Raw genomic sequence first — 25,309 nt, forward strand, 5'->3', positions numbered from 1 at the left:
ATGTGATTTGACTGTGATTTGAAAATCCAAGGCCGCACATTATCTCCAGCAGACTTATCTCTGACTCACTCATCTCGTGATTCGTTAGATTCTTCTAATACTTTTTCTCGGGTGATATTAACGGGAGTTATATTATTGGTAGTATGTTAATTTTTTTTTGTTCAATTCAGTCTAACAGTAGATAATTGTGAGTTTTGAATTTGAGTGAAAAACAAAATGAATTACAGAAAATTGAATCATAGATAAAATTAATTTTTAAGAATTAAAATTTTAAACTGTTTAGTTGGTATAAATTTTTATTTGATATTTGATTAATAATATTTTTTATATAATTTGATCATTTATTTGGCATTTTGTATTTGATAGGCATTATTTTTTATAAGAAATGACACATTTTTCATAAAATTCAATAGTAAACATGTATTGAAAAATAATTAATCTTGTACACAAAAATCAAAATAATAATATATTTTAGGTTAAGCGTCCATCTAATTCTATATCGCAAGTGAACGGATCGTGATAAATAATATAATAATGAATAAAGTGTTGTACCCGTGAGAACTAACTTTTGACATTTATTCTAACTGATTTAACCTTAACCTAACACATATTAACAAAAACTTCAACTGTAATGAAAACTAATTTACTAATAAAATATGCAAACAAAACAATTTATTTGATTCAAAAACTCTTAAAGTTAAGGTACTAGGGTTTGTGAATCCACTATCGATCTTCTATGATTCAATTATTCATTACTCGGGTCTTATTATTCCTTATCTTAGGTTAAAAATCGATTATCTAATTACAACCAAATGCCTATTTCCATAGTTATTTAGTTTTATGTATATATATGAGATTAACTATCATTAGTCAATATTTGAATATATAAACATGCATTCAATCACGAAGATTATTACAAAATGATTTCATAGGGCATAACGGTATCTCTACCTATTATAGGACCATACATTGCTTGTTACCATGTGTAATTCATATTGAATCTCTCGAAAGTAATACAAATCACAAATATGTTCCAATGGTGATCAAGCATCAAAACAGTATTATGAACATAACAAACAATCAACCCGAATGAATAAGAAAATAACAAACTGAATAACTTTAAATCAAACTATTAAAAGTTGAGGTTTCATCATTCACCCTGGCTATAAACATTTAACAATGCATTATTGCAATCAAAAGAAAAAGAAAATAGTTTGAATCTATAACAAATATTTGAGAAAGAAAATAAAAATACAACCCAAGAGTATAGTCTTCGATATTCCGTCGACTTATATTCCATCCCCAAAAACTCTCAAAATCCCTCGAGAATAAGTTTTTATATAATACTTTTTAAATTATCAAAGTCGTGCGCCTTGAATGAGTTTATCATTTTTTGATTTGAATTGAAACGGGTTTAAAACGGCAATTTTCACGAAACTTTGGAACCCTACCGTGATATGTTTGTTGTGGTAGACTCGTGAGCTCCAGATAACAATTCATAAAGCAGTCTTATAACGGTGTGCATTCCGGTGTATGACCGTGAGCTCTGTAAACTAATTCTTATAGCGGTTCTATAGCAGAATGTATATCGTTGTAGCCCGCTAAATTTATTCCTTAGCCTCTTTCTTATTTGCCTTTCACTTTTCGTTCTTGTTCTACTTTCACTTTCTCCATCTTATTTCAAGTTGATAGCTGATCATGCCTTCAAGTTTTATTTTCACTCTTATTATGCACCAAAATCGTTTTTTTTTTCTATATCCGCTTTGCATGTGATGTGAATCTATATTAACAATATTGAATTCAAAATTAATAGCAATCATGTTTATTGAATACTTAAATACTAAGACTGAATTACTAAATAAGAGTGAAAAATATACTGATTATTAACTAAATTATTTTTACCAAGAAGTGAAGCCACAAAGTTAAAAATATATATATTTTGTTCAAACTTATTAATTTGTACAACGCAAAAATCAAGGGCCCTCTCGGCAGGAAAAATATATATATATATATATTTTAGGTTAACTTATTATATATCATGGATTGTCATCTGCTAGAAGGTTATGTACTTATGTTTGGTGTCTTTTGACCAATTAAATTTAAATCCAACCACAACGAGAGTCGTTGACTAAAAAATTAAGGAAAGTAAAAGGGAAAAGAAATTAAGGGTATTTTCGTATTTTAATTTGGATCTGAATAACAAAATTTCAAATTAAATAAACTATTTATAATTTGAAATTTGAAACATCACGTTCTATTAAAAATCTTACATCGTATTTCAACTGTTACAGTAGATGAAATGAATAAATAATATTTTTGTGGAATGATAAATAATTAAATGAAATATGTTACATTTAATATTTTTCCAAAATTTCGTATTATATATTTAATTATTTATTATTATAGTTAACTAAATGTCTAATATTTCTTTATTTATTAAATTTAATTATTTATTTATTCCAATTACTGATACTTGGCAAAAATTTTATTTACATAATATGTTTTATGATTTTTTTCTTTTTTGATAATTTATGTAATTATAAATGACTACGGAAAATAGAGTATCAGAGGAAAAATAACAAAAACATTTTTATTAATTTTATTATTCTCCATTATTATTATTTTTCTGAAATAAAAAAATATTCATTCCTATCCCCTCTCACAAACACATTACAAACATTAATTTTCTAGCAATACAACCTTTACACATAGAAAAATAGACAATGAGAGTGACTATTTACTTGATTCGATTATTAAATTATGTGAATTGCTCAATTAAATAGATCAGATTTTTAAAAAAATATTAAGTCGAACTAATTGAATAGATGTTCAAATCGAAAAAACTAAACTAATAAAAAAAATATAAAACGTGACATCATTTTTGGCATTTTAGTTAGTTTAATTATTTAAATTTTAGTCAATATGAATACTAAATCGAATCAAAATAATCAAAACATTTAAATTTTAAAATTATACCAATCCGAAATATAGATTAAATTGAATCAAACAATCAATTTTGGCCAATTTGGTTCGGTCATTTTAATTTAATCTAAATGTTACTTATCCTCTAATAAAAAATAATCGAAAAACCTAAAATAATAGTTTACCATAATATGAACTTTACTAAGATGTAATAATATTTATATTATTATTTTTTTTACTTAATTATACGTCTCTATTTTATAGATTATCGTACATACCAAGGAGCGTACCTCCAAACAATAGTAATTGTGAATTATCATCAATAAGATAAATAATATATTAGACTCCACTCCTTTAAAATTATACTGAGTTACAGTGAATATTCCTACGTTATGAAAATTAATTTACCTTCCATTGCTTATCAATCCATATAATTTAATTTTAGAGGGTTACCTCATATAATTTTTTGCATTTATAGAAAAAATATGATATAATTTTGGATAATAAAAATAGGCATATTTTATGAAAATGCATGGGCTAAATATGTAAAGTTCATCAAGTATCAATCTATCGTTCAAGTCCTGAAATTTAGTACAAAGATAATAATATTAACCTTTTTTATTTATCATTCAAGTCCTAAAATTTATGAAAATGCACGGTCAAGTCCTAAAATAAAGGTTAATATTATTTATCTTTGTACTAAAATTTAGGACTTGGAACGATAGATTGATACTTGATGAACTTTACATATTTAGCTCATGCATTTTCATATTTTTTAAAACATGTCTATTCAATCATTAAGGTTGCGTTCTTTTTATTATTTTCAAGTCATTTTTAGTTTTTAATTTTCTAAAAGAATGAAAACGCATTCTCTTTATTGTTTTTAAAAATTAAAAAAAAATTATAAAAAAAACTCAAAACAATAAAAAGTTATTTTGAGTGTTTTCATCCAAAACAAACTCAAAACTCAAAACATATTTATTTATTATTTATTCATATTTTATTATTGTAATGAAAAAAATATATTATAAAATTCATTAATTTTAAAATGTATATATATTTTTAATAATATATTAACATTAAATATTTATAATTTATTAAATAATCAAATTTATTGAATAAGATATAATTAATTTTTTTTTTTAAATTTGAAAGATAACACATTTTCTAATTTTCTGTTTTGAAGAATAAGTTTTCAAAATGACAAAAAGAACGCGTTTTCAATTTTTTAAAAACAGACTACTAAAATAGAAAATTTAAAATAAATTTAAAACTCAAAATTAAAAATTGAAAAGCAAAGAGAACGCAACTATCTTTATATGAAAAGTTTATATAAAACTGTTTAATCTCATATTTTCTCTCATAAACTTTATATGAAAAGTCTATTATCTGGTGAATTTCAAATCTAACGTATTGAATACTTGATATTTATAATTTATATTTATTAATTACTTAACATGATTTAAAATATTATGTGAGTTACACACAATATGAGTTAAAAAAACACACATAAGAAATGAATAACTTAACAAACTAATCATTCTTTCCACTTTTCCTTTCGCCTTTGACTATAATTTTGCTCGCATCGACCTGAACAAAAGAATTGAGTCTTTTGTCAATCATCGCCATCTCAATTGATCCTGAAATTATACGCGATGTGAGTTGGAAAAGAGAAAAATAAAAAAAATAAATAACATAAGAAGAACTGACCAAACTGATAATTCATTTTGCTTTTCTCAACGCCTTTGCCCATCTATTTGCTCCCATCTCTTGTCAACTCAAACAAAATAACTGAGTCTCCCATTAACTATTGTTGTATCAACTAATCTCGACCTTTCCTCTCTACCCATGAATTTGTGAGTTGTGACTGATCGATCATTTCCCTTATTTGATTGATGACTTGCAAGCAACCTACCAATATTCTTTCTTATTTGCCTTGATGAATGACCTATGATCGACCCATCATTCCCGTATTCTTTGCTCCACTCGACAACCCACAAGTCACGATCGGCCCACAATTCCCTTCCTCTTTGCTCACATTCCTCCATTATTTTTGCTTTGACCAGCGACTCACAACCTATCTATTGGTGAATTTGTAATCGGATAGCCACTAAGCATAATGTTTTGTTGCTTTGTTTTCACGTATTTAATAACACTTTTATTATACGTTTAATGCTAAGGTAATGTTTGTTAAAATAAGTAATATAAGATTTCATTAAGATAACTTATTTGTAAAATTCAAGATAACTTATTCGAATGAAGAAAAAATAAATTTATCTGAGAAGTTCAAGATAAAAAGTCATGCGACTTTTTTCTAAATAAATTTAACAAATACAATGAAAAACACTTTTACTTGAAATGTTTTTCATATTTCATATTTTTTGGTCTATATATTGGTTAATAAACACTAGCTACGTAGATAAATAGATAATCAATAGATATAAATTATAAATGTTAAGTATTAAATAGTTCATATTTAAAATACATAAAGACGAGGCTCTTCATGTAAAGTTAAGAATTTGGCTAATTTAGTCACAATAATTTTTAATTTTGATTTTTTGAGCAGGTGTCATGATTAATTTTTAAAAATTAAAACTTAATTAAGTAGATTTAAAAAGTATACAAATAAAAAAAAATCAAATTTAAAGGGTTTACCATTAATTTACCCCCACTTAAATAAAAACAACCAAATCGGCGGGTGCTCAAACGTGAGAATTGCTTGGCAAATGGCGAGCCAAATGCTCTGCGGATCGAGGGGATGATGGAAGCCTAACTTTCAGACAAGATTATTAGCATCATTTCACTTGATCAAACCCTAACCTTGACGACAACCCTAGTCTGGCGAAAACCCTAGCATTTGGTCCCCTCATTTGGCAACCTGGAATACTTACCAAATCAACTCTGAAATTCTGGGTTCAATCCTTTGACGAATCTAGACGCCAATCACTGTTTTCCTCGAATAATACCGGATAAAATTTATTGAATACTTGCAGCAAATGAAGAAAAGAACAAGAAGTCTAAATGAAGATGTAATTTGACGACAACTTGGATACCATTTCCTTATGGGTAGACACGAATTTTGGAATCTGTTCTAATTTTTTGACCGGAATTTGTTTATTATTTTCGTGAGTAAGTTTCACGGTTCACGATCTTAAATATTTATCAAATCAACAAAACAAAACTGACAAATTAAACCAGAACTGTTACTTGGAAAATGGGCTTCAGAACTGTTTCAAATAGCATTAAACCAGGTGCTATGGGGAGGGATTCATATGCATATCAGCATATGGGAACAGTCCAGATCCGTGCCCGTATATATATATATATATATTTGGTTTCCGACTTGTCCACCAACCAAACACTCCAACATTTCGCCCCCGCCGATTCTCAAGCTTTCTTTCGTCAGCCTCTCCGTTTTCGCTCTGTAATATCTCCGCAGACCCGCAGTTTAGTTTCTTAATGTATGCAAGTTCTTGCTCACATCTTTGAGCTCTCTGTTTAAGCCCCTCTTTCTCTCTGTGTAATCGCAGAATGGCTGAAACGCCCACATCAGGTTTGTCATCTTTCTTCAATTTCTTCCCCTTCCCTTGACTGTTAACAAATACATGTGTACATATGTATATATGAGATCTTGACTTTTTTGGTACGACTATGGGGGTTAATCGTTTGTTTGTGGGATTGTCTTTGCACTTGAATGATTACTGGAAGTGCTGGATCTTTCTTCTGATTTTGGTAGTAGCTTTTCTTTTCCTTGTATTTTTCTTGTAAATCCATGAATTTCCTTGAGATCTGTACTTGATTTCTAATTGTTGCGGGCATAAAATACATTTGTTTGGTTATATTTGCTTATTTTTTTATCACATGTGTGTCTTGTGTGTTGTGTATATAATAGAACAAGACAAACCCTTCATGTTTCTTGCAAGGGTTTGGATGGTAGTCCTCTAGGGCGCATATCTTGGGAACATCTGTATGAATTCAAAACTGAGATATTTTTTGGGAACCTCAGATGGGTCCAATTCGTTCTGTACCTGATGGGACCTAGGAATTGTTTCTACCAGACAGGAAGAAGACAAACAGGAAGAGCTTGTGCTGGGGGAACTTGTCCAATCCATAGGGTGCTAATTTTTTGAGAAACATCTTTGAATAAGCGGAGAAAGGGTTGCTACCTAAAGCAATTCTGTGTTAAATTTTGTTCAAGCTCGATTTTTGTGTTTTTCTCTTCTTCTTTTTTTTTTTTCCTTTTTTAGTTTTGTCTTTTTGTTCTTTTATTTTTGTAGGTCATCTGCATGATTTAGTTAAGTGAAAATTTTCTTGTTAGTGGACAACCAAGAGGTAGTTCCTACTTCCTAGGAGGATAAACTAGCTACTGCATTTATTCTGTGAGCATATGGTTTCTGGCAATTGAATTGTCTGGTGAACGGCCAATGTATTTCTTTTCAATAATCCATGCTACTAAAATCAATTTATTTTGCAGTTCATGTTGATTTGGTTTCATATATGTAGGTCACCTGTAATGTTCTGCCCACCAATGCAGATGATGATGGTTCATTAGTTGTTTGCTTTGGAGAAATGTTGATTGACTTTGTGCCAACAGTCAGTGGAGTTTCACTTGCAGAAGCTCCTGACTTCAAGAAAGCTCCCGGTGGTGCTCCTGCAAATGTTGCTGTTGGTGTAGCAAGATTGGGAGGTTCTTCGGCCTTTATTGGGAAGGTGCATTTGACAATTTTCTGTTTTCCATATGTTTTATCATACTCTTTGCAGTTCTCATCTTCTTCCTAGTATTCCTTCATTTTCATCATAAATCCTGTAATGTGATTCCAGTAAAGTAAGTATATTCACAATCCTAACATATCTCCTTTGAACCCAGTTGTATTTCTGACCTACACTACATGATTTGGTATGATGTTCTCTGGATGGGCTCTGTTTCTGAGTGCTGGTTCCGTTGAATTCTGAAGTATTAATGACATAATCAGAAAAGAAAATGCAAGCTAAAGCATCTTTGTTAAAGAAATGCAGTACTTACCAAGAAAAAGAGCATCCTAGTTACTAAGAATTACAGTAGTAGGCCATTAAGTAGTTAAGTTACCAACAAGCTAAACATACAGGGCCTTCCTATTCTTAGCTACACCACAGTAGGTGTCTGAAAATTGTAATTGGGCAGTTACATATCTGGTGCAGGTAGTACGCATATTAAAGAGGCTCCCTATGAGGTTCATTAAGAGATAAACTACGATTTCCCATATTTTTTGGTGGAAAATGTTGTGAAGTTGATGTTATATAAAAAAATGAATGTTATTTAGTTCACATATCTAACGGTTTGTTTGTGTCCATAATTTGTAGCTGGTGCTACACATAAATAGTTTAGGTTACCACTGTTAATGTGTTGGCTTACCGCATTGCCTTGGCATACACTTAGGTTTGTGGGCATACTTTCCAATGTTGCCAAAGCATCTTGTATTTTTAATGTAAGTGCTGTTATGGTTGCATAAATCTTTTCATTTGTATTAGGTAGGTGAGGATGAATTTGGGCGCATGTTGGCTGATATTTTGAATCAGAACAAGGTCAACATTTCTGGCATGCGGTTTGACCGCAATGCAAGGACATCACTAGCATTTGTTACACTTAGGGCTGATGGTGAGCGGGAATTCTTGTTTTTTCGCAATCCTAGTGCTGACATGCTTCTCCATGAATCAGAGCTTGATGTAAAACTTATAAAGGAGGTATGCTATCCTTGTCCTTGCGCATTTAGGAACTTAAACAAGAATTAGTGCTTTTTGATTGAGATACTGATTTGATTGATAATTTTTTTTTGTGATTCTAGGCGAGGATTTTCCACTACGGGTCAATTAGTTTGATTTCAGAACCATGTAGGTCAGCTCATCTAGCTGCTATGGCTATTGCTAAAGAGTCTGGTTGTGTCCTTTCTTACGATCCAAATTTGAGAGTGCAACTATGGCCCTCAGCTGATGCTGCTCTGGAGGGCATAATGAGCATATGGGACCAAGCAGATGTAATAAAGGTAAACCTTTGGACATTATAAGATTTAGCACCAAGATTCTTAATAATGTTGCCGCTTCCTCGGCAGGGGCATCTTATATTGGATGGACAAATCTGGATAGAGTCATTATTTCTAATACAAAAGTTCTTAATGTCCACCGTTGAACACAGATAAGTGAGGATGAAATATCATTCTTGACCAGGGGTGATGACCCTAATGATGATAACGTGGTGTTGGGGAAGCTTTTTCATCCTAATCTTAAGCTTTTGCTTGTGACTGAAGGATCTGAGGGTTGCAGATACTATACTAAGGTATTTCTTTTCTTATATTGCCTTGACTTACAAGGATCCCACTGGAATTAGACTCTTCGAACTTATTTGCTCTTTTTCTTTTTGTAATTCAAATAGCATTCAATTTGATGCACATGATTATCTATCTTATCATGATCTTTATTGTTTTGTCATAATCAACGTGCCCTCACATTTTTGTAAATGCGAAACAAGTATGCAGTTCGTTATCAGGAGATGAGGCTAAGTTTGGGTGGGTGCTTCCAGTACTGGATTGAATCTCTTTGAAACTTCTGGGAGACAATTTGAAGATATTTTGGGAAAATGTTTAGGATACATTTTTTGTACACTAAAGAAAGACTTCCAAAAAACCTAAGGGCTACCTGTAATAATCTCATTGGAAACTATTTGAAAACCCGATGGTTCATTTTCATGATTTCATTCACTAAGTTAAAGAGTTAAATATTTATTGTTATTTATTAGAGGTTATTGTAATTTCTTTATAAAATTTCATAAGGCTTTCATTTATTATTGCAAAAGTTTTATTTTTTTATTTTTTGCAAAGCTCCTATTAACTCTTATTTGATTCTTAGTTGTTTCTCATTTCCCATTTGTCCTCTATTTCCTTATTGCACGTCTTGTTTCCATTTCCCTCATCTATTCTTGCTTTTGCTTCCTATCCTGGCAGTTATGCACTGTGAACATTCTGATTCATATTGCTTTTATGATCATTACTTTACAATTAATGATTTATAGTTTGTCAAGTTGAGCTCATAATTAATTAAAAGCCACTTATGGTTCAATTAACATTAACCAGCAGTCAGACATTCTACTATTAACTAATTAAGCGTGCTGCTCAGCAATTTAAGGGTCGAGTTCCTGGTGTTAAAGTTAAAGCTGTTGACACAACTGGCGCTGGTGATGCATTTGTTGGTGGGCTACTGAACCGTTTGGCTTCTAATATGAATCTTTATAAGGTATGGTAGATCCTGCAAAACCTTGGAGGTACTGCTTGGTTGTTACTTATTTCGTCCTACTTCTTTAAGACCTTGATTTCTGTATTTAGCAACAACTTCTCTGTTTCCTCTGGCTCAGAGAAGAACACAACTACTTTGTCGTCTTTCTTTTGAGTACAGTTATGTTATTGTAATTTGTTTCTTTACTTGAGAAATCCGAATTGCTTTCTCACTCGAGTTGTTAATGGAGGAACCTTGAACTACATTACTCATTTATTTCTACTTAACACTTGTTCTCTAACAAATCCTCGTCACTGAATAGATTATGAAATTTTATAGCTTTACAACTGTGTCATTCTGTGTAAGATGTTACATTATTGGAGTAACAATCTCAGTGGCCTTTCAATCGGGGATTTACTGTTTTTTGGCTGCATGCACATAATTGAGCCGAGCCCTTTTTGACTTGATGGCAGGATGAGAAGAGTTTAAGAGAAGCTCTCCTGTTTGCAAATGCTTGCGGTGCCCTCACCGTGAAAGGGAAAGGCGCCATCCCTGCCCTACCCACAAAGCCGGCGGTCCTCCAATTCTTAGCTGAAGCCAAGTCAGTATAGAAGAAGAAGACGAAGACGAAGACGAAAGCTCTGCATATGATCTTGGACCTGTACCTGTTCTCTTAAGCTAGTGCAATTTGGACTACCCCTCTGGGAAAATAATGACTTCCTCTTTACATATCACATCTTGCTTTTGTGTTGGCCTTTTGTTTCATTTTGAGCCATAAATTGCGGCAAGTCCCATCGTTCTCCCGTAATAAGTGTATTTTTATGGCACAAGACTTTAGTGTAAGATTCTTTTTCGTACATAGTGTTATATTTTCTTCCTTAGCAAGTTGTTTCTACTTGCCTTGCATGGGAGGATTGTTCTTATTAATGATTTTACATTTAGCAAAAAATAATATGTTAATTTAAAAAATAAGAAAAAAATTATTTTAAATTTTAAATTTGTATAACACTATTAATTATCATTTATTGAGATTATTGTCTTTGTGCGATTTTTCACTGTTCGTATATTTGATTTTGGCAGAAGAATTAAATCGTAAGTAGAGATTTTACTTTATGCGTAAGGTAAAAAATTAAATTTATGATTTATTAATGCGAATTTTAACTTATTATAACTCAATCATTTGGTCTGTGTTGAGGGCTATTAATTATCATTTATTCATTCTTAAAATACATGATAAGATATTATCATGCTAATTAATTAATTATGCATCTCTAACATAATAGAATAAAAAAAACTATTAGTTAATTTATAGTTTTACATAATATAAATTTATTGTCATTTCGGTTTCTATTGCACCGCCAAGTTATTGTTCCAAACATGTCACCGGGCTACAAGAAAAGCCACAGAGTCGACCTCAAAACGCAAATCGGGTGACGATCCTGGGACATTTCACATCGTGGCCTATTGCTTCGTCGATGTACGAAAACGGCGAGTTTTGGTGTAGTGTTGGATCAGCGCCGGTGAGATCAGAGGGGCATTTCTGATCGTCTAGTCCAAAGATGGATGGCAAGCCAACACCATCGCCATTGTCAAGTGTTTTATTGCTTCCAGATGTTGGACTGGACGACTTCCCAGTAGAAGCATCCATACCGAGAAGGTTCTCTCTCTCTCTCTCTCGCTCGCTCGGTCTCTCTCTCTCTCTCTATATATATATATATATCTGTGTTTGGGTGCAGTTTTTGTTTTGGTGAATTGCTTGGCAAGTGTTCTACTGTTTGTGACTTTTTTTCTCTTTGGCTCCATTTATTCAGGTAATAGAGGAGAGCAGCTTCGATCGGGAAGTACGCATCCCCCATTTGTTCTTGGAACTCTTAATTATGCTTATTTTTATATTCATTATTATGCTAGTAATTTTGACTGTGATTTTATTCTATTTATTTGTTGTGCAAGTATTTTGAGTCGGCTGCTCGTGTTGATGGCATTCATCTTGAGGTCTGAAAGGACAATTGATTCCCTTCCACTTTCCTTTCCGTAGTTATGTCTGGCTTTTTTTAATTGCAATTCTGAATAATAGAACGACGGATTTTCTAATATCATCTCTCCAATCCTGCAAACAAGTAGTTGGAGAAGGAGTTTGTGGCGAGAGAACAGGTTTGGAGAAAGGTTGGACCAAAATGATTAGAGAGAGATGTCTTTAGCCGTGAATAGAACTGTTTGTCGGTTGATGAACCTGTATAGGGTTTAGCAGGGTGATGGAGGGAGACTTTCTGGAAGTGGTATGGTTGTTGGGATGATTCTGCTGGATAAGAGGGATAGAGTTTCAGGTGATGAAGAACCTGAATGTGTCCGGAAAGGGGCTTTTTCTTCTTGTTAGTGTGAAAACTTGGAGAGTTCTAGACATGTGGAACCACAATCACTAATGTGGAAGATGATTTCTTGTTTTTGATAGGGTGGAAACTCTATCTGTATATTAGTGAGGCCTTAGAGATTAGATTACATGATCATGTGACACAAAGGTATAGGTGACTTCTTTACTTGGCCAGATAATCTAAAGGTAATGAAGTTCTCAGAGGTAACAAATGCTATAGAGTTGTTTGAATGTGCTGCTGGGAGCTACGGGGTATTACATATATTTATCATGTTTTGTGTTTGCTTTACTTAGAGATCTTTTCTGTCTGCTCTTTGGCGTGCATGGTCATCACACTTGGTGAAGAAGTCTGCAATCTGAAGGTATTGCTCATTTGAGTTGAAAATTCACATGCTCTCTAAATGAGGTCAGTCAAAATGCAAGTTGCTTGAAGAGGCTGGAACAAGGCACCCTGAAAAGCATGTTTTGTTTTTGCTTTCACTAGAGATATTTTCTGTCTGCTCTTTGGCGTGCATGATTATCACACTTGGGGCAGAAATCTGCAATCTGAAGGTATTGCTCATTTGAGTTGAAAATCCACATGCTCTCTAAATAAGGCCAGTCACATGCTCTCAACTCTAGCCTGTTTTTTTGCGGACTGCTCCAATCCTTAATGTAAGTGTCTTTGACAAAAAAATTCTAACCACTCACATGGATTGGAACAAGAAATTTTGTTTTATCTCTAAATTCATTTAGTTTAAAACTTATTCCAATATATGATAATTTACTACTCATATTCTTGGAAAATATACAATGTACCTAAATGTTCAGGAATCTAATAAGTCATACCTAGTTTTTGGATGGTATCCCTACATCTTGAGATTTAGTATTGGGGTAGGTTCAATACTCGAAACATACCCACACTATCTACTCAAGTTGGTATAATATAGACTTTATTCCACCTAGTGACAACATGCTAGTGATCAATATGGGTTTGATTGCCCGTCTTGTTACCTTGGAAAGAATGCAATCTAAAGGGTTCTGCAATCAACCTAGCCTCAGATAAATCATTATGATGCTTCTAAAGGGCCAAGTCCAGGCCTTAGAGAATTAAGCTTTCACATGTACACCCCAACTCACATCATCTTACACCCTATCACATGTACAGGGGACACAAACTCACAACACCCTTTACATATCCATGTCCTCAGTTGAAGATTCTCTTGTTCTTAAGTCATTAATCCTCAAAATCTGTGTTATATATTCTAGGCCTTAGCATTGGCTTGCAGATGGCCAGCCAATGGGCATGTCCCAGCAGCCCCCTAGCAGCTCACTTGCTTGCTGGTCAAAAACTTTTTCGCCCAAGATATTTATCATTTTGTTCCCACAAATTATATTCTTAGGATATGCCTGTGTGACTGTCCTAATCTCCATGGAATTATGCTGGTTTGTTGGAAGAGATGCTAACACCCGTGAGAGCACAATGATGTTGGAACTAGTCCTTTTTGTGGAACAGATCTGTATCCCTGGTTGCTCTCAGATCTAATATATGGGCAGGACTACATACTTCTCTCTCTTTTAACTGACAACCATCTTTCTATTTCCAGGCCAAGATATAGGAAATACTTAGTTTGGCCCCAGAAGAAGGGGAAGTAACATTGAAGGAAAGAATTAATACAGGGAAGATGGTCCTATAACATCTATGTCAGCTGGCTCATATAACATGTTCTTGTTGCCCCTTATAACCTTTTTATTGGGCAATTAGGTTGCTCTTTATGGATCACCTCTCTTTTTTACATTAGTCCCCTATAAGTCTTCAGATTGACATACATGCAGGCATGCACAAAAGCAACACCTGTCCTGCCCAATCCCTTCTAGTGCATCACATAGCATAAAACCATCAGATTCACACATAAATGATGGAGTTGTTTCTTTTGCACTGAAGATTTGAGCTGTAGAAAGATTATCAACATATCCTTGGCTTGAAGTTTGTAACCTGATATGTTACAATGGCATGCGCAAAGTCCTGCTCCAGGTGTTTCTTCAGTTCCTTGTGAATGACATTGGCTGGAACAGATAATCTAGCCAATCAAGAAAATGGAGTAATTGCCCAAGTCACAAATGGTTGCAATCAACAGCATTCTGCTGAGGGCAAAGAGAGGGAGAAGAAAATCTTGATACAAGGGAGAGGAAAAAGAATAAGATCTCTTACCAAGGGTCGAGGACCTCAAACAAGTGCTTGATTGGGGCCGAGTTTGATGTCTGTCATGATTTTATTCCACATCGATAGTTTATTAGAGTATTACTTGGTTCAATAGTCCAAGAGAGTCGCATTTAGCTAACACTTTTCAGGTGAGATTTTGTGGTGTTACAATGTCAATGGTAGAACTTAGCGGCTTCATTTTAGAACACTTTTTCCTGCTAACTCTATAGGATGAAAGTTTACCAGCTCTCATCAACTAGGTATAATGTTTGTCCAAAATATTTTAATTGGTTTGTTAATTGATGTACAACTTTTCTCATATATTCTTATCTATTTTATTAGCAAACACCAGATTTGGTGTTATGTAATGAAGCCCTGTCAGATTTTTGATTTCCCAAAATGCCCTTTATATATATTTTTTGTTTTAAAAAATGCAACAACTAAGAAGTTGTTTTCTGACAAGTCTAGGAATACCCTTCCTTACCTTATTTTTTGTTCTTTTGGTAATTATCTGTACCAATGATGAGGGACCTTTGATGCAGTTAGATAAGGAATTTTTAAATTATTGGGGTTTAAAATTTGATGCAGTTAGATAAGGAATCTTGTTTATGAGATAAGGATTTTGAATTTTGCACTTCAATAGATTTTGGGGTAGGATTAGTTTGAAAGTCATAATTATTTCAGGATTTTTAGTGTATAAGTATTGATTATTGATATAATAAACATAGTGGGATATTGAAATGATATTGACTATAGCTCGTTTTCCCCCTAATTTGGTTCTTATAGTCTCATCTCTGGTCTTCATTGTCTCCTGTCTTCTCTTTTCAGAGCAATTCTAGTATAGACTTAGTCTAGATGGTGAAGGTAGACTGAGCCAATCCAAAGTGTTGAAATTTAAATTTTTATATTGATCTTTATCAAAAATCTGAGAATCTAACTCAAATTAAAACACGACGAACACTTTTGATTAGCTTAGTCTCTTTCCCTGGTTTGTTCTCTTTGATCTCTATCCTTTTTCTTCACTTTCTGCCTTTTCTACACATTATTCCCCGTCCTGCATCAACTTTTCGTACTTCTCTCTGCTGCTTCACTCTTGAAAATGTTGTCAATGTTTTCAATCAAACAAAGAATGGTTTAAAGTTTTATTATTTTTTTTCATGAGAAGCTTTAGTACAAAATCATTTTCATAGATGAAACAAGCCTTGGAAGCTACTTGTTATTGAAAAAATAAAGAACGGAGGAATTAGAGCAAATAAACTAATAAAATCTTTTACATGGAGGGTAAGTATTAGAACTTAAAAGACCTATCCTTAAGATCTTGAGTATGAAGGTTAATTCACTAACTAATTGTAAACATTTTCACCCTCTCACCTGTCAAGAGTGTTTGTTTGTTTTCCAATTTTATTTCAATTGAATTTAGTACCATAGAATTCCTTATAGAAGCAGACACTATATTCTTGTTGGAACTATTTAGCCTGTCTCTATAGGATATTTTGATTAAATGCTGACATGACAAGGAAACTAACTTTTGCTAGTGCGAGTGCTTTTCCCATGGTTAACCATTTTCACCTTCTCCTTTTCCTTAAGTGTCTTCAATACCATTATGCAAAACTTGTTTTTAGTACGCCCTCAGACCCCACTTTATGTAGTTTCAACCTTAGAATGAAGTTTAGAAAACCAAATGTTTACTAGTCCAAAACTTCAGAGGAATTTTCTAGCCTTTTTGGAGTGCGGATCATGGTTCTAGTCATCCTTTAATTTTCACCCTTTGGAGTGCATGTTAATTGCATTTTGTTTGAACAAAAAAAAAGAAAAAAAGAAAAAAAGGGGTAATATTTCAAGTACGAACATTCATGTAAATAGAAAGTAAGGTGAGTTACATTGACAACATTAAGAAATACCCTTCCCCTTTCTAAGATTACAGTAGGATAGAATTTGTTTTTAATTTAGTTAATGCTAGATGTGACTTATTTTTGGTTAAAAAAGGGATTAAAGTGCTCTATCTCTTTCTTTATTTTTGTTTTTTTAGCTGATGAAATGTCTATTTTTAATCCTTTTTTTTTTTCTTTTCCTTTATTCTGTAAGATTACCATTCATGAGTTGAAACTCAAATTGGATTTAGCTAGCAAACCTAGAGCCGTCGACTGGAACCCAAATCTAACTAATGGTTGAGTGGTGAACCTATGGGAGAAGAAAAGAGGGAGAGAGTGGGAGGGAGGGGGAGGGGGAGAGAGAGAGAGAGAGAGACCCGGGGGGGGGGGGAAGGGAGGGAGGCCCTTGGAACTCAGTTTTAGGTTCAAAGATAAAATCAGCATTTCAGTTTCAAACATATTGATGTCCGCATATTTTTGTTTACACTCTGGACGATAGCCAAATGACAATAAGATCTAATAACTTGAGATGGCCAATTAATTTTAAAAATATAAAAATATTTTTATTTTGAAATCTTAGAAAAGTGATAATATAATTTAATCTAAAAATATATATATGTACATAGTAATTTGATCCGTGTGGTTGGGCCGCTTTTGAATTATGCCTAATTATGACCAGTATCTTCTATTCAAATTTCTTTCTTGTTGATTGATATATCTATTGCCTACACCTCTGCGTCATGTCCATATTTTTCCATGTTTCATCTCATGTAATGATTGCATCACCTACTTACCAATGAGAATTTAGAGCCGACCTCATAGTGTTTTGTTTTTTTCTTCTCTCTTATTTAATTTTGAAATTTGAATGCTGCATTTGGAATCTTATTTTTATTAAAGACTTACAGTAGTCCAATTCAACTATGATGGATATCTGGAAAGTTAGGGCAACCATTTGCAGCGCATTGCTAAATGGTGAAATTTTGTCATTTCATTTCCAATGGACCAATATCCATCAGAACTTCCTTCATATGGATTCAATAGCATGGGCTATGTTATTTTGAGACGGTCTTGCAGTTTCTGGTTTCATGAATTCACATAATGGCACAATAAAAGGGCTGTTAACTTTAATTGCTCGGTCAAATTCATGCAATGAATCAGAGATAACACCTTGAATTGTGCAGTAAAACTACTATGGTCATGGAACAGTATTTTGATAGTGACTTTACCGTAGCTTTTGAAGGTCCTTTATTGGTCGGTCATGTCATTGTCATAATCATAATTCATATGCTTCAATAATTATCTTCTCCTTCTTATATATTTTTGAAGCATTGCTTTTGATTTTGCAGGTGATTGGTTTTATATCACGGTAGTTGAAGCACTGGTTTGGCTTTATACAGGTGATAATTGTTTTTTTTTTCTTTTATGGATATCAATGTCAATGTGAATAATTATTGCTTGTACCATCCGAAAAGCCATATTAATAACCTTTCTGTTTAGTGAGGGGTAGTGGCAGGTTCCATTACATCAGTTTCCTAACCCTTCATGGAATTGATATGGAGGGGCATTATGATTGTCAAACCTAAAATCTGGCTCTCTCATTGCCACAATCTTTTGACCAACTTTTTGCTTAGAAAACCTAGATCGGCAGAAATTATTAGCTTGAGTAGAAAAATACAGATGTTGCATCAAATTATGTTTGAATGTAATAATTATATATCTCACAATAAATAACAAGATACTGAATCCTGAATAGATGCACCTGGCTGGCCTGTGAGAACCAACTTTTGATGTTAAACGGCTCCAGCTACATTACAAGGACTGTTAAAGGCTAACCAAACTAGACCCATAATCTATGTACCTCTGCATACCCACCATTAATTATTGCAGAGAAAACAATTATTGAGCTTCAGCCATATGCCAAAATTGACTGCATTTCATCTACATCTGCACTGGGCATGTACATTCGCATTTATGTAGAAGTAGCATTTGAAATTTCCCGCTTGAAGATTGCCGTAACTGCATATTGCTATAACTAGCACAGAATTTTGGGACTGGTTGGTTATTGCCTGGATGTTTTCCATCTTCGTTTTTTTTTTTTTTATTTAGATTTTTTCAGTTTCAGAAATAATAAAGACTTTAGAATGGGCATTGTTTCGCTATAACGATCCTATTTTTGCAAAATCAGAGCAAGCATTTCTGTGTTTTATCTTTTTAAAATTGGGGCGTTCTAATATAAAATTTAGGTAAAGTACACTTAGATCCCTATGGTTTGAGCTATTCTTATAGTATTCCAAGTGCAAAATCACAGTGCAAGCATATGGATCGTTATAGCGAAGGGATTGTTTACAAAATCATATGGACTTGAAATATTAAAAATAAACCAGAGGTGTCTGTAAATTTTTTTTTTTTACAGGGATTTCGGTTGAATTTTTTTTTTTTTTTCCTGTAAATGGTTGAAATTTATCCAATATGTTACTAAAACAATGTCTGCAACTAAAAATAGTTTTCTCAAATGGAACAAAGAGGGCTCAGAGGGAAAATATTTACTTTTTTAATCTTATTTGGAGTTGTTTTCGAGCGCGTGTATATATATATGTATGTATGTATATACATATTTGTCAGGTAAATTATTGATTTGGGTTGGTGAATACTGAATAGAAGATGCCTCTACTGTACTCAAAGACTGACACGGGTTGCCCCCCCATGAATTGTGCATTGGCTGCATGCTATTACTTGTACATAAACCAATTCTTCTCTGATCAAATTCCTCTCCCTTACCTTCTCTTCTCTATTGAAATTGGCTTTTCTTCCTCTCTAAACTGTGCCACTGACAAATGTCTCATGGAGTGGCAGCCGATATGCCTTACTTGCTAAGACTGTACCTGGCTGCTGTATATGATTCTCAACTCTAGAGTTTCAATAATATATATACATATAATACATACATATACATATATATATATGTATTCCTATTCCTCTAATATTTCCTTCCATTTTTCGTCTGGCTAGAAAGGTTCCATACGTCCACACAACTTTCGTAGGGGGCTTAGTAAATTACATGGTTTTGGAAAATTCTAAAAGTGAGTGATAAATATAGTGTCAAGTCACTTGTCTAGTGATACTTGGAAGAAGGATGTTTTGACCAAAAATAAAAATGCATATTTTGTTTACATGCATTACAAATATAATATAATATTATTTATCTCCCAACTATGCTTGTGGGTTGAGTATTCATCTTAGTACTTCTAGGGTCAAGGGTATTCTTTTTTATCATAGATTTAATTGCGTTAAGTAATTATTGTCAATTAGCATAAAAATTATTAAATCTTTCGACATGAATTGTAAACAAACATTACCAGAGAGCTAGAATTTTATATTGATCCCATTCACTAGATCAGATTAAGGCTTGTGACGACGGTAATGATATTTGTTTATTTTATTTTTAGGTAATTTATTTTTATTTAAAAAAAATTCCAAAAAAGATGAGATCAATCATAAACTTTGTAAAATATTTTATATGACAACTAGACTTTGAAACAATCTATTTTATGTATGGTCTGGGGAAATATTAAGTTTTAAATATAGGTAAATAGATCGAAAAGCTCTTGAATTCTGATTATTTGGTTTGAATATTATTTGAATTTTTGAAATTTACTTACTCATGAGTTCATCAACTTTTCAAAATTAACAATGATATCTGGTGAGAACTAGTCTTAGACCCTTCTTAACCTTTGGCTCTTTAGGGGTGTAGTGATTAATTTTAAAGCTTAGAATGTGTCTGTTCATGACCAAATTCTGGATCTATAATCAATTTACTTTTAAAATATTATATGTGAAATGTCACTTCATGTAATTTTTTATTTTGTTCTTACCTAAAATGTTTTGTGTGAAAAACTAAATAATAAAATTCTTTGAGCAAATCCTTTCTTAGACTTTGGCTAAAAAATATTTGGGCTAATTTAGAAAGAAACCTAATCCTTAATTTATAATTTTATCTAATTAATTCTTTTAATTTTGTTAATTAAGTTTAAATTAGCTCAATTGGGTGTAATTTTATTAAAATTAATTTAGAAAAAATATATTCATATTGATTTGACATATATTTACACATAAAATAAATAGATTATGTGTAATAAGTTATATATATATATTTTATTTATGCGTATATGTAAGTTTCACAAATATTACTATTATAGAACATTGGATATACTAAGTTAATTTCCTCTAAATCAATTTTACATCTTGAATAAAATTGTATTCAATTGAGTAATTTAATTATCAAAATTGAATAAAATTGTAAATTCATGAAAATAATTTGATTAGTCGGTCAAAATATTTTTCTTATGATTTGCAATTTAAATGCCCAAAATAACGACAATTTTTTTTTTTTCTTAAAAACACATTTAGAGTATATTTGTCTGTCAACGCTGCTAATTAATCTTTCAAAACCAGTCTTTACAGCCCTAATCTAGTGGCTCTAATCCTAGGAAGGGAGGGCTCCAAAGCAGCCGAAGCCGATAACGTCGGATCACGTGAACGCCACGTGACGGACCCCCACAGTACTTCCATGGCCGTTTCATGCACAAGCCAGTCTACCATCTCCCCCTCCAGCTCTGCAACTATGGCCTCGCCTTCCTCTTCAAACTCTCCCCACCCTTCCCCTTCTTTTCTTCCGAAATCTTTCTCGATCAGCCCATCTATGTCTTCAGAAACAAAGCTCCGAATTCTCGAGCTTAGTTCCTCGATTAACTGTGACCCCTTAAGTCGACGACCATGGTGGGCATTCATGGAAGGCTTCATGATTTCTGCGAGAAGCTCGTCTAGGAGCTGGAAGAGGAGCTTCCTGTTGCACCGGTGCTTCAGGTGCGAGTGTTTGGCGACGGAGGAGAGTTCAAGGTGGTGGAAGATTGAAGGGTGGAGGGGGTGGGCGGGAGAGTGGAATTTGGGGAAAGAGACGTCGTCGGTATTGACGTTGTTGATGATGCCAGTACATTTCAGAATCCTTTTTATGTACTGAAGCTCCGCTCCGTCGTCACCGACGGTGGTGCCGGGGTGTCTGGTTTCTCGGGCGGTGGACGGATGCCTTGCTTTTTGGTCGTACGTCTGGCCCAGACTACTAGACAAGTACTGTACCGTCCTCCTTTTCCGTGAAAGAGCACCAGATACCTGTGGGTTCTTTTCAACACTAAAAATTAATACACAAGATGACACGAAACCATGTTCTATATACTCATAGGTATAATCACAATACGCACACACAAGGGAGCACATTCTAATCTTTGTTGGATAAAAGACTTCACGAGTTGTACACACACGAGGGAGGGAGCATACCTTATCAAATAAACTCTCACAACCTTTTTATATAAAACTTATAAGCTTTAGAGTTTGGAGCTTCTATATATAATTTAAACCAAGTCAAACACTCTCTAAATGACATAGTGATTAAGCTCTTATTTGTGGGGTGTGTGTGTGTGTGTGTGTGTTTTTAATGAAATTAATTCCTCAATTGAAATTTTTTATAATTTATTATCCTAGAAACTCTCACTCTTGTTTTTATCTATAAAAGTTGTTTGTGGGTTTGAATGTATTCTTTTGATAAAAAGCTCTCTAGTGACCAAATTTGTCCATTTTAATTTAACTTATTTTTAAACTCTTCGTTCAACTAAAATTAGGGACTTCTTGGAGTTTAAAAAATGCAGAGTTTGACAAGACCAGATATTGAATTTACATAATTATACTATATTATGTATAATATAGGGAGGGAGAAATTAAAGATGAAGGGTTGATACCTGTTTTTGAGGTAATTTTGTGGTCGGAGAAGAAGGCTCTCTCTTTACCGCGAAAAGGCTTGGGGCAGTGACACTAGGAAGCTTACTTGGCAATGTCGGTTTCCTGCATTTCCCGGCTGAGAGATTTGATTTATTCGCCGCCCCCGCCGGCGATCGAACAAACGGCTCCTCCTGCTTATTTCGAAGCGTTTTCGGAAGCTTTCTGAGGCGCGGACCGTAACGCTCGCTCGCACTTCTCTTCCGATCCTGCTGGCTTTGCAGCTCCTCTTTCTTCGGCCTTGGCTGTTGTAGTTCAGAATCCACCGGTATTGACGATAATGGCGATGGTTTGGTGGTTTCCGCCTTGACCTTGTTCTTGCTCTTGAGCCTGGGCGAGCAAGAAAATGATTCATATAATAGGTTCTTCCCTTGGGACACAACAAGATTTCCATCTCTTCTTTGGTCTCTGTTCCTCAAATTATTGCTTAAATCCATGCCAAACTTCCTTCCAACTCTACTTTCTATAACTTGCTTCATTCTCTCCGCTGAGATTTGTTCCAACTCTTGGCTTGCACCGACATTCTCTTTGTTGATCTGAAGAGAAAACCTGTGATCCACGTCTGACCTTCTGGCCGCCGACATTCTTGGAGTCTCCGGCAACGACCGGCTGCCGATGATATCGGCATCCAACAGGATTGATCTGCTGCTTCTTGACCGGCCTGTGGAGGGGGGCTGCCGGAGTCCAAATTCTTGTTTTAGATTCTGTACTGGAGTTTGTGGGTCGGGAAGAAGATCAAGACCCATTAGTCTAGCCACTAGATTTGGTGTCCTAGCCATTGGAGATAGTAATTCTGATTCATCCGTTCTTGCTTTTGGAGCTTCAGCTGCTTTTGATCGACCACTTGTTTTGATTTGAATACCCATCTGGATTGGATTTTTTTTTTTTTTTAGATTTGGAGCATCCAATATCAGAATTATCATCATCATTACATACTTTAAACAGATGGGCGTCCAGAAAATTGAATATTAATTTATGGAAAATGATGATGACACTACAGTACTTCTTACTGGAATACTAAATGCTTCTCCTTCCTCTTTCATGGCACCTTTGATGAATCTCTCCTCCGTGATCTCCAAGCTGTTCCTTGTTCCTTCTTCTCCTGCAAGCATTATTTGAACAAAACCCACAACTCAATTTTCTTCCTAACCAAACATAAATCCACAGAGAGAGAGAGAGAGAGAGAGAGAGAGAGAGAGAGACCTTTGAGAACGGTGGGTTGTTGAGAGAGGAAAGAATCAAGCTTGAAAGAGGGAAGCTGAAAGAGATGAAAGACAGAGCTCATGCATCCAGCTGAAGCAGTGGTGGTTTCTTTCTGAGCCTCGCCACCGCCGCCTAGTGCTGCTCTCTTTGAAGATCCGGCGCCGCCCCAGCTGAGCCACTCTTTTCCCATATCCAGCGGGCGGCGGCAAGAGAAAAGCTTCCAAAGACGGAGGAATTAGAATGAAAACGACAGTGGTAGCAGCAGCTGGCTGGCTTTTGCAGAAGGAATCTGAGACTGTTTTGGACTGCTCGGCCGGACTCAGATGATAGGAGCAGTGGCGAGAAAAAGAGGGAAATTCAGAAAGAAAGTGGAGGAATTTTGTGCTTTGTGTTGAGAAAACGCTATAATGTTGAGGAAGCGGGAAAGCCGGATCCATCAACCCCTACTATATATATATATATATAAACGAGAAATATTAACTCCCACCATTGGTGACTCTGCCAACTCCAAGTCCAAGGGTGCATGATTTTAGAATGACGTAACCTAATACATGCATATAACTCATTAATAAAAAAAAATAAAAGGTACCATTTCATTGAGAGGGTAAATTGACGGCCCTACTTTGGACATTTTGATCATTTGCCCTCTTATATCCCTCCCTTTTTAACCATATATATCATCCAACATTTTCAGATTTAATTAACCAAAAAAAAAAAAAGGGGGCATAAAAACACTGGTTAACCTAATCTAAAAATGTTTAGTGAGTAGATGATGAACTCTTAATCCACACTAGTGTACTCTGTACGAGTGTCTTCCGTGGGGTCAAATGGGGTGTGTTGTTTGTTGGGGGATTGGGTTCAAATCATGACGCACAGTAGTTAACCATGCTTGGTTAGTAAACCCAAGATCAAGGATTGGGATCTTGTAGTTGTAGATCGACTCAAAGTGGGGTTACAGAAGAGAAGAGAAGAGAGTTGGGGCGGTGGTGGAAATGCATTAGTGTGGAAGGGGACCCGTCCTCCTCTTCTCTTTTGTCTTCTTCTCTTTTGTTGTTTTCAAATAAAAGAGGATATTGCCACGTTATTTTTATTTTTATTTTTATAATTAATTAATTAATGACTTTTTAGCCATAAGGGTTCGTTCATGAAATAAATATAATTATCCATAACAATGGATGCTAACTAGGAACTTGATTTTATTATTATATGAAATATAACATTTAGCATGCATGTTTCTAGAATGAAATGGGTAAAATTAATGAGATTCTACTTGTAGCATATATGGTAATGGTATTAGTATATGTATCCTAAATTCATTCACTAACATTCTCCAATCTACATATCTCTTACTCTAATGGGATTTTAAATTTTAAATTAGTAAATTTGAGGTGTCTCAAATCATCTTGATGCTAGAAAAAAATAAAAATAAAAATTATTATTTTTATTTATTTTTGGTAATTGACAAAGAAAAATGAACCCTTAAGCTAGTGCTGCTGTGACTCTGACTGTGTCTGTGCTAGCTACCCAACCCTGATGAGTTGCACAGCAGATGGCTCCAAAAACTGAGCTTAATTTGATATATATATATATATGGGCCACTACTATTCATCATCAGGACCACATGCTGCAATTTGTTGGACCAGTTGCAGTTGGACCCACTCCTCTCTCTCTCATCCATTACCAAAATATTTCAGT

The 25,309-nt window shown here is 34.0% G+C and overlaps 2 protein-coding genes and 1 long non-coding RNA gene across 5 annotated transcripts; 2 read left to right on the plus strand and 1 right to left on the minus strand.

The window, feature by feature from the left end:
• Positions 1 to 6,223: 6,223 nt before the first annotated feature.
• LOC127793230 (probable fructokinase-7) lies at positions 6,224 to 11,045 on the plus strand. The gene is made up of 7 exons (XM_052324044.1): positions 6,224 to 6,475; positions 7,457 to 7,632; positions 8,431 to 8,643; positions 8,745 to 8,942; positions 9,092 to 9,232; positions 10,069 to 10,185; positions 10,638 to 11,045. Exons 1-7 carry the CDS (start codon positions 6,454 to 6,456, stop codon positions 10,773 to 10,775), a joined length of 1,005 nt encoding a protein of 334 aa, XP_052180004.1. The 5' UTR covers positions 6,224 to 6,453; the 3' UTR covers positions 10,776 to 11,045.
• Positions 11,046 to 11,425: 380 nt separating this feature from the next.
• On the plus strand, positions 11,426 to 20,975 carry LOC127813584 (uncharacterized). Of its 2 annotated transcripts, none has more exons than XR_008026153.1 (3): positions 11,426 to 11,821; positions 11,976 to 13,186; positions 17,932 to 20,975. It is a non-coding gene; the product is annotated as an uncharacterized LOC127813584 (long non-coding RNA). The 2 variants fall into 2 exon arrangements; XR_008026151.1 differs by having other exon boundaries at positions 11,976 to 12,005.
• LOC127813574 (uncharacterized) lies at positions 20,922 to 24,029 on the minus strand. Of its 2 annotated transcripts, none has more exons than XM_052354617.1 (4): positions 23,615 to 24,029; positions 23,422 to 23,513; positions 22,375 to 23,277; positions 20,922 to 21,751 (listed from the first exon to the last, which is right to left on the minus strand). In XM_052354617.1, the coding sequence occupies exons 1-4, from the start codon at positions 23,802 to 23,804 to the stop codon at positions 21,041 to 21,043; spliced, it is 1,896 nt and encodes a 631-aa protein (XP_052210577.1). In that variant the 5' UTR covers positions 23,805 to 24,029; the 3' UTR covers positions 20,922 to 21,040. The 2 variants fall into 2 exon arrangements, with proteins under 2 accessions (XP_052210577.1, XP_052210566.1); XM_052354606.1 differs by having other exon boundaries at positions 20,922 to 21,760.
• Positions 24,030 to 25,309: the final 1,280 nt, after the last annotated feature.

The sequence above is a fragment of the Diospyros lotus genome, chromosome 1, assembly GCF_014633365.1.
Source record: "Diospyros lotus cultivar Yz01 chromosome 1, ASM1463336v1, whole genome shotgun sequence".
Classification (NCBI taxonomy): Eukaryota; Viridiplantae; Streptophyta; class Magnoliopsida; order Ericales; family Ebenaceae; genus Diospyros; species Diospyros lotus.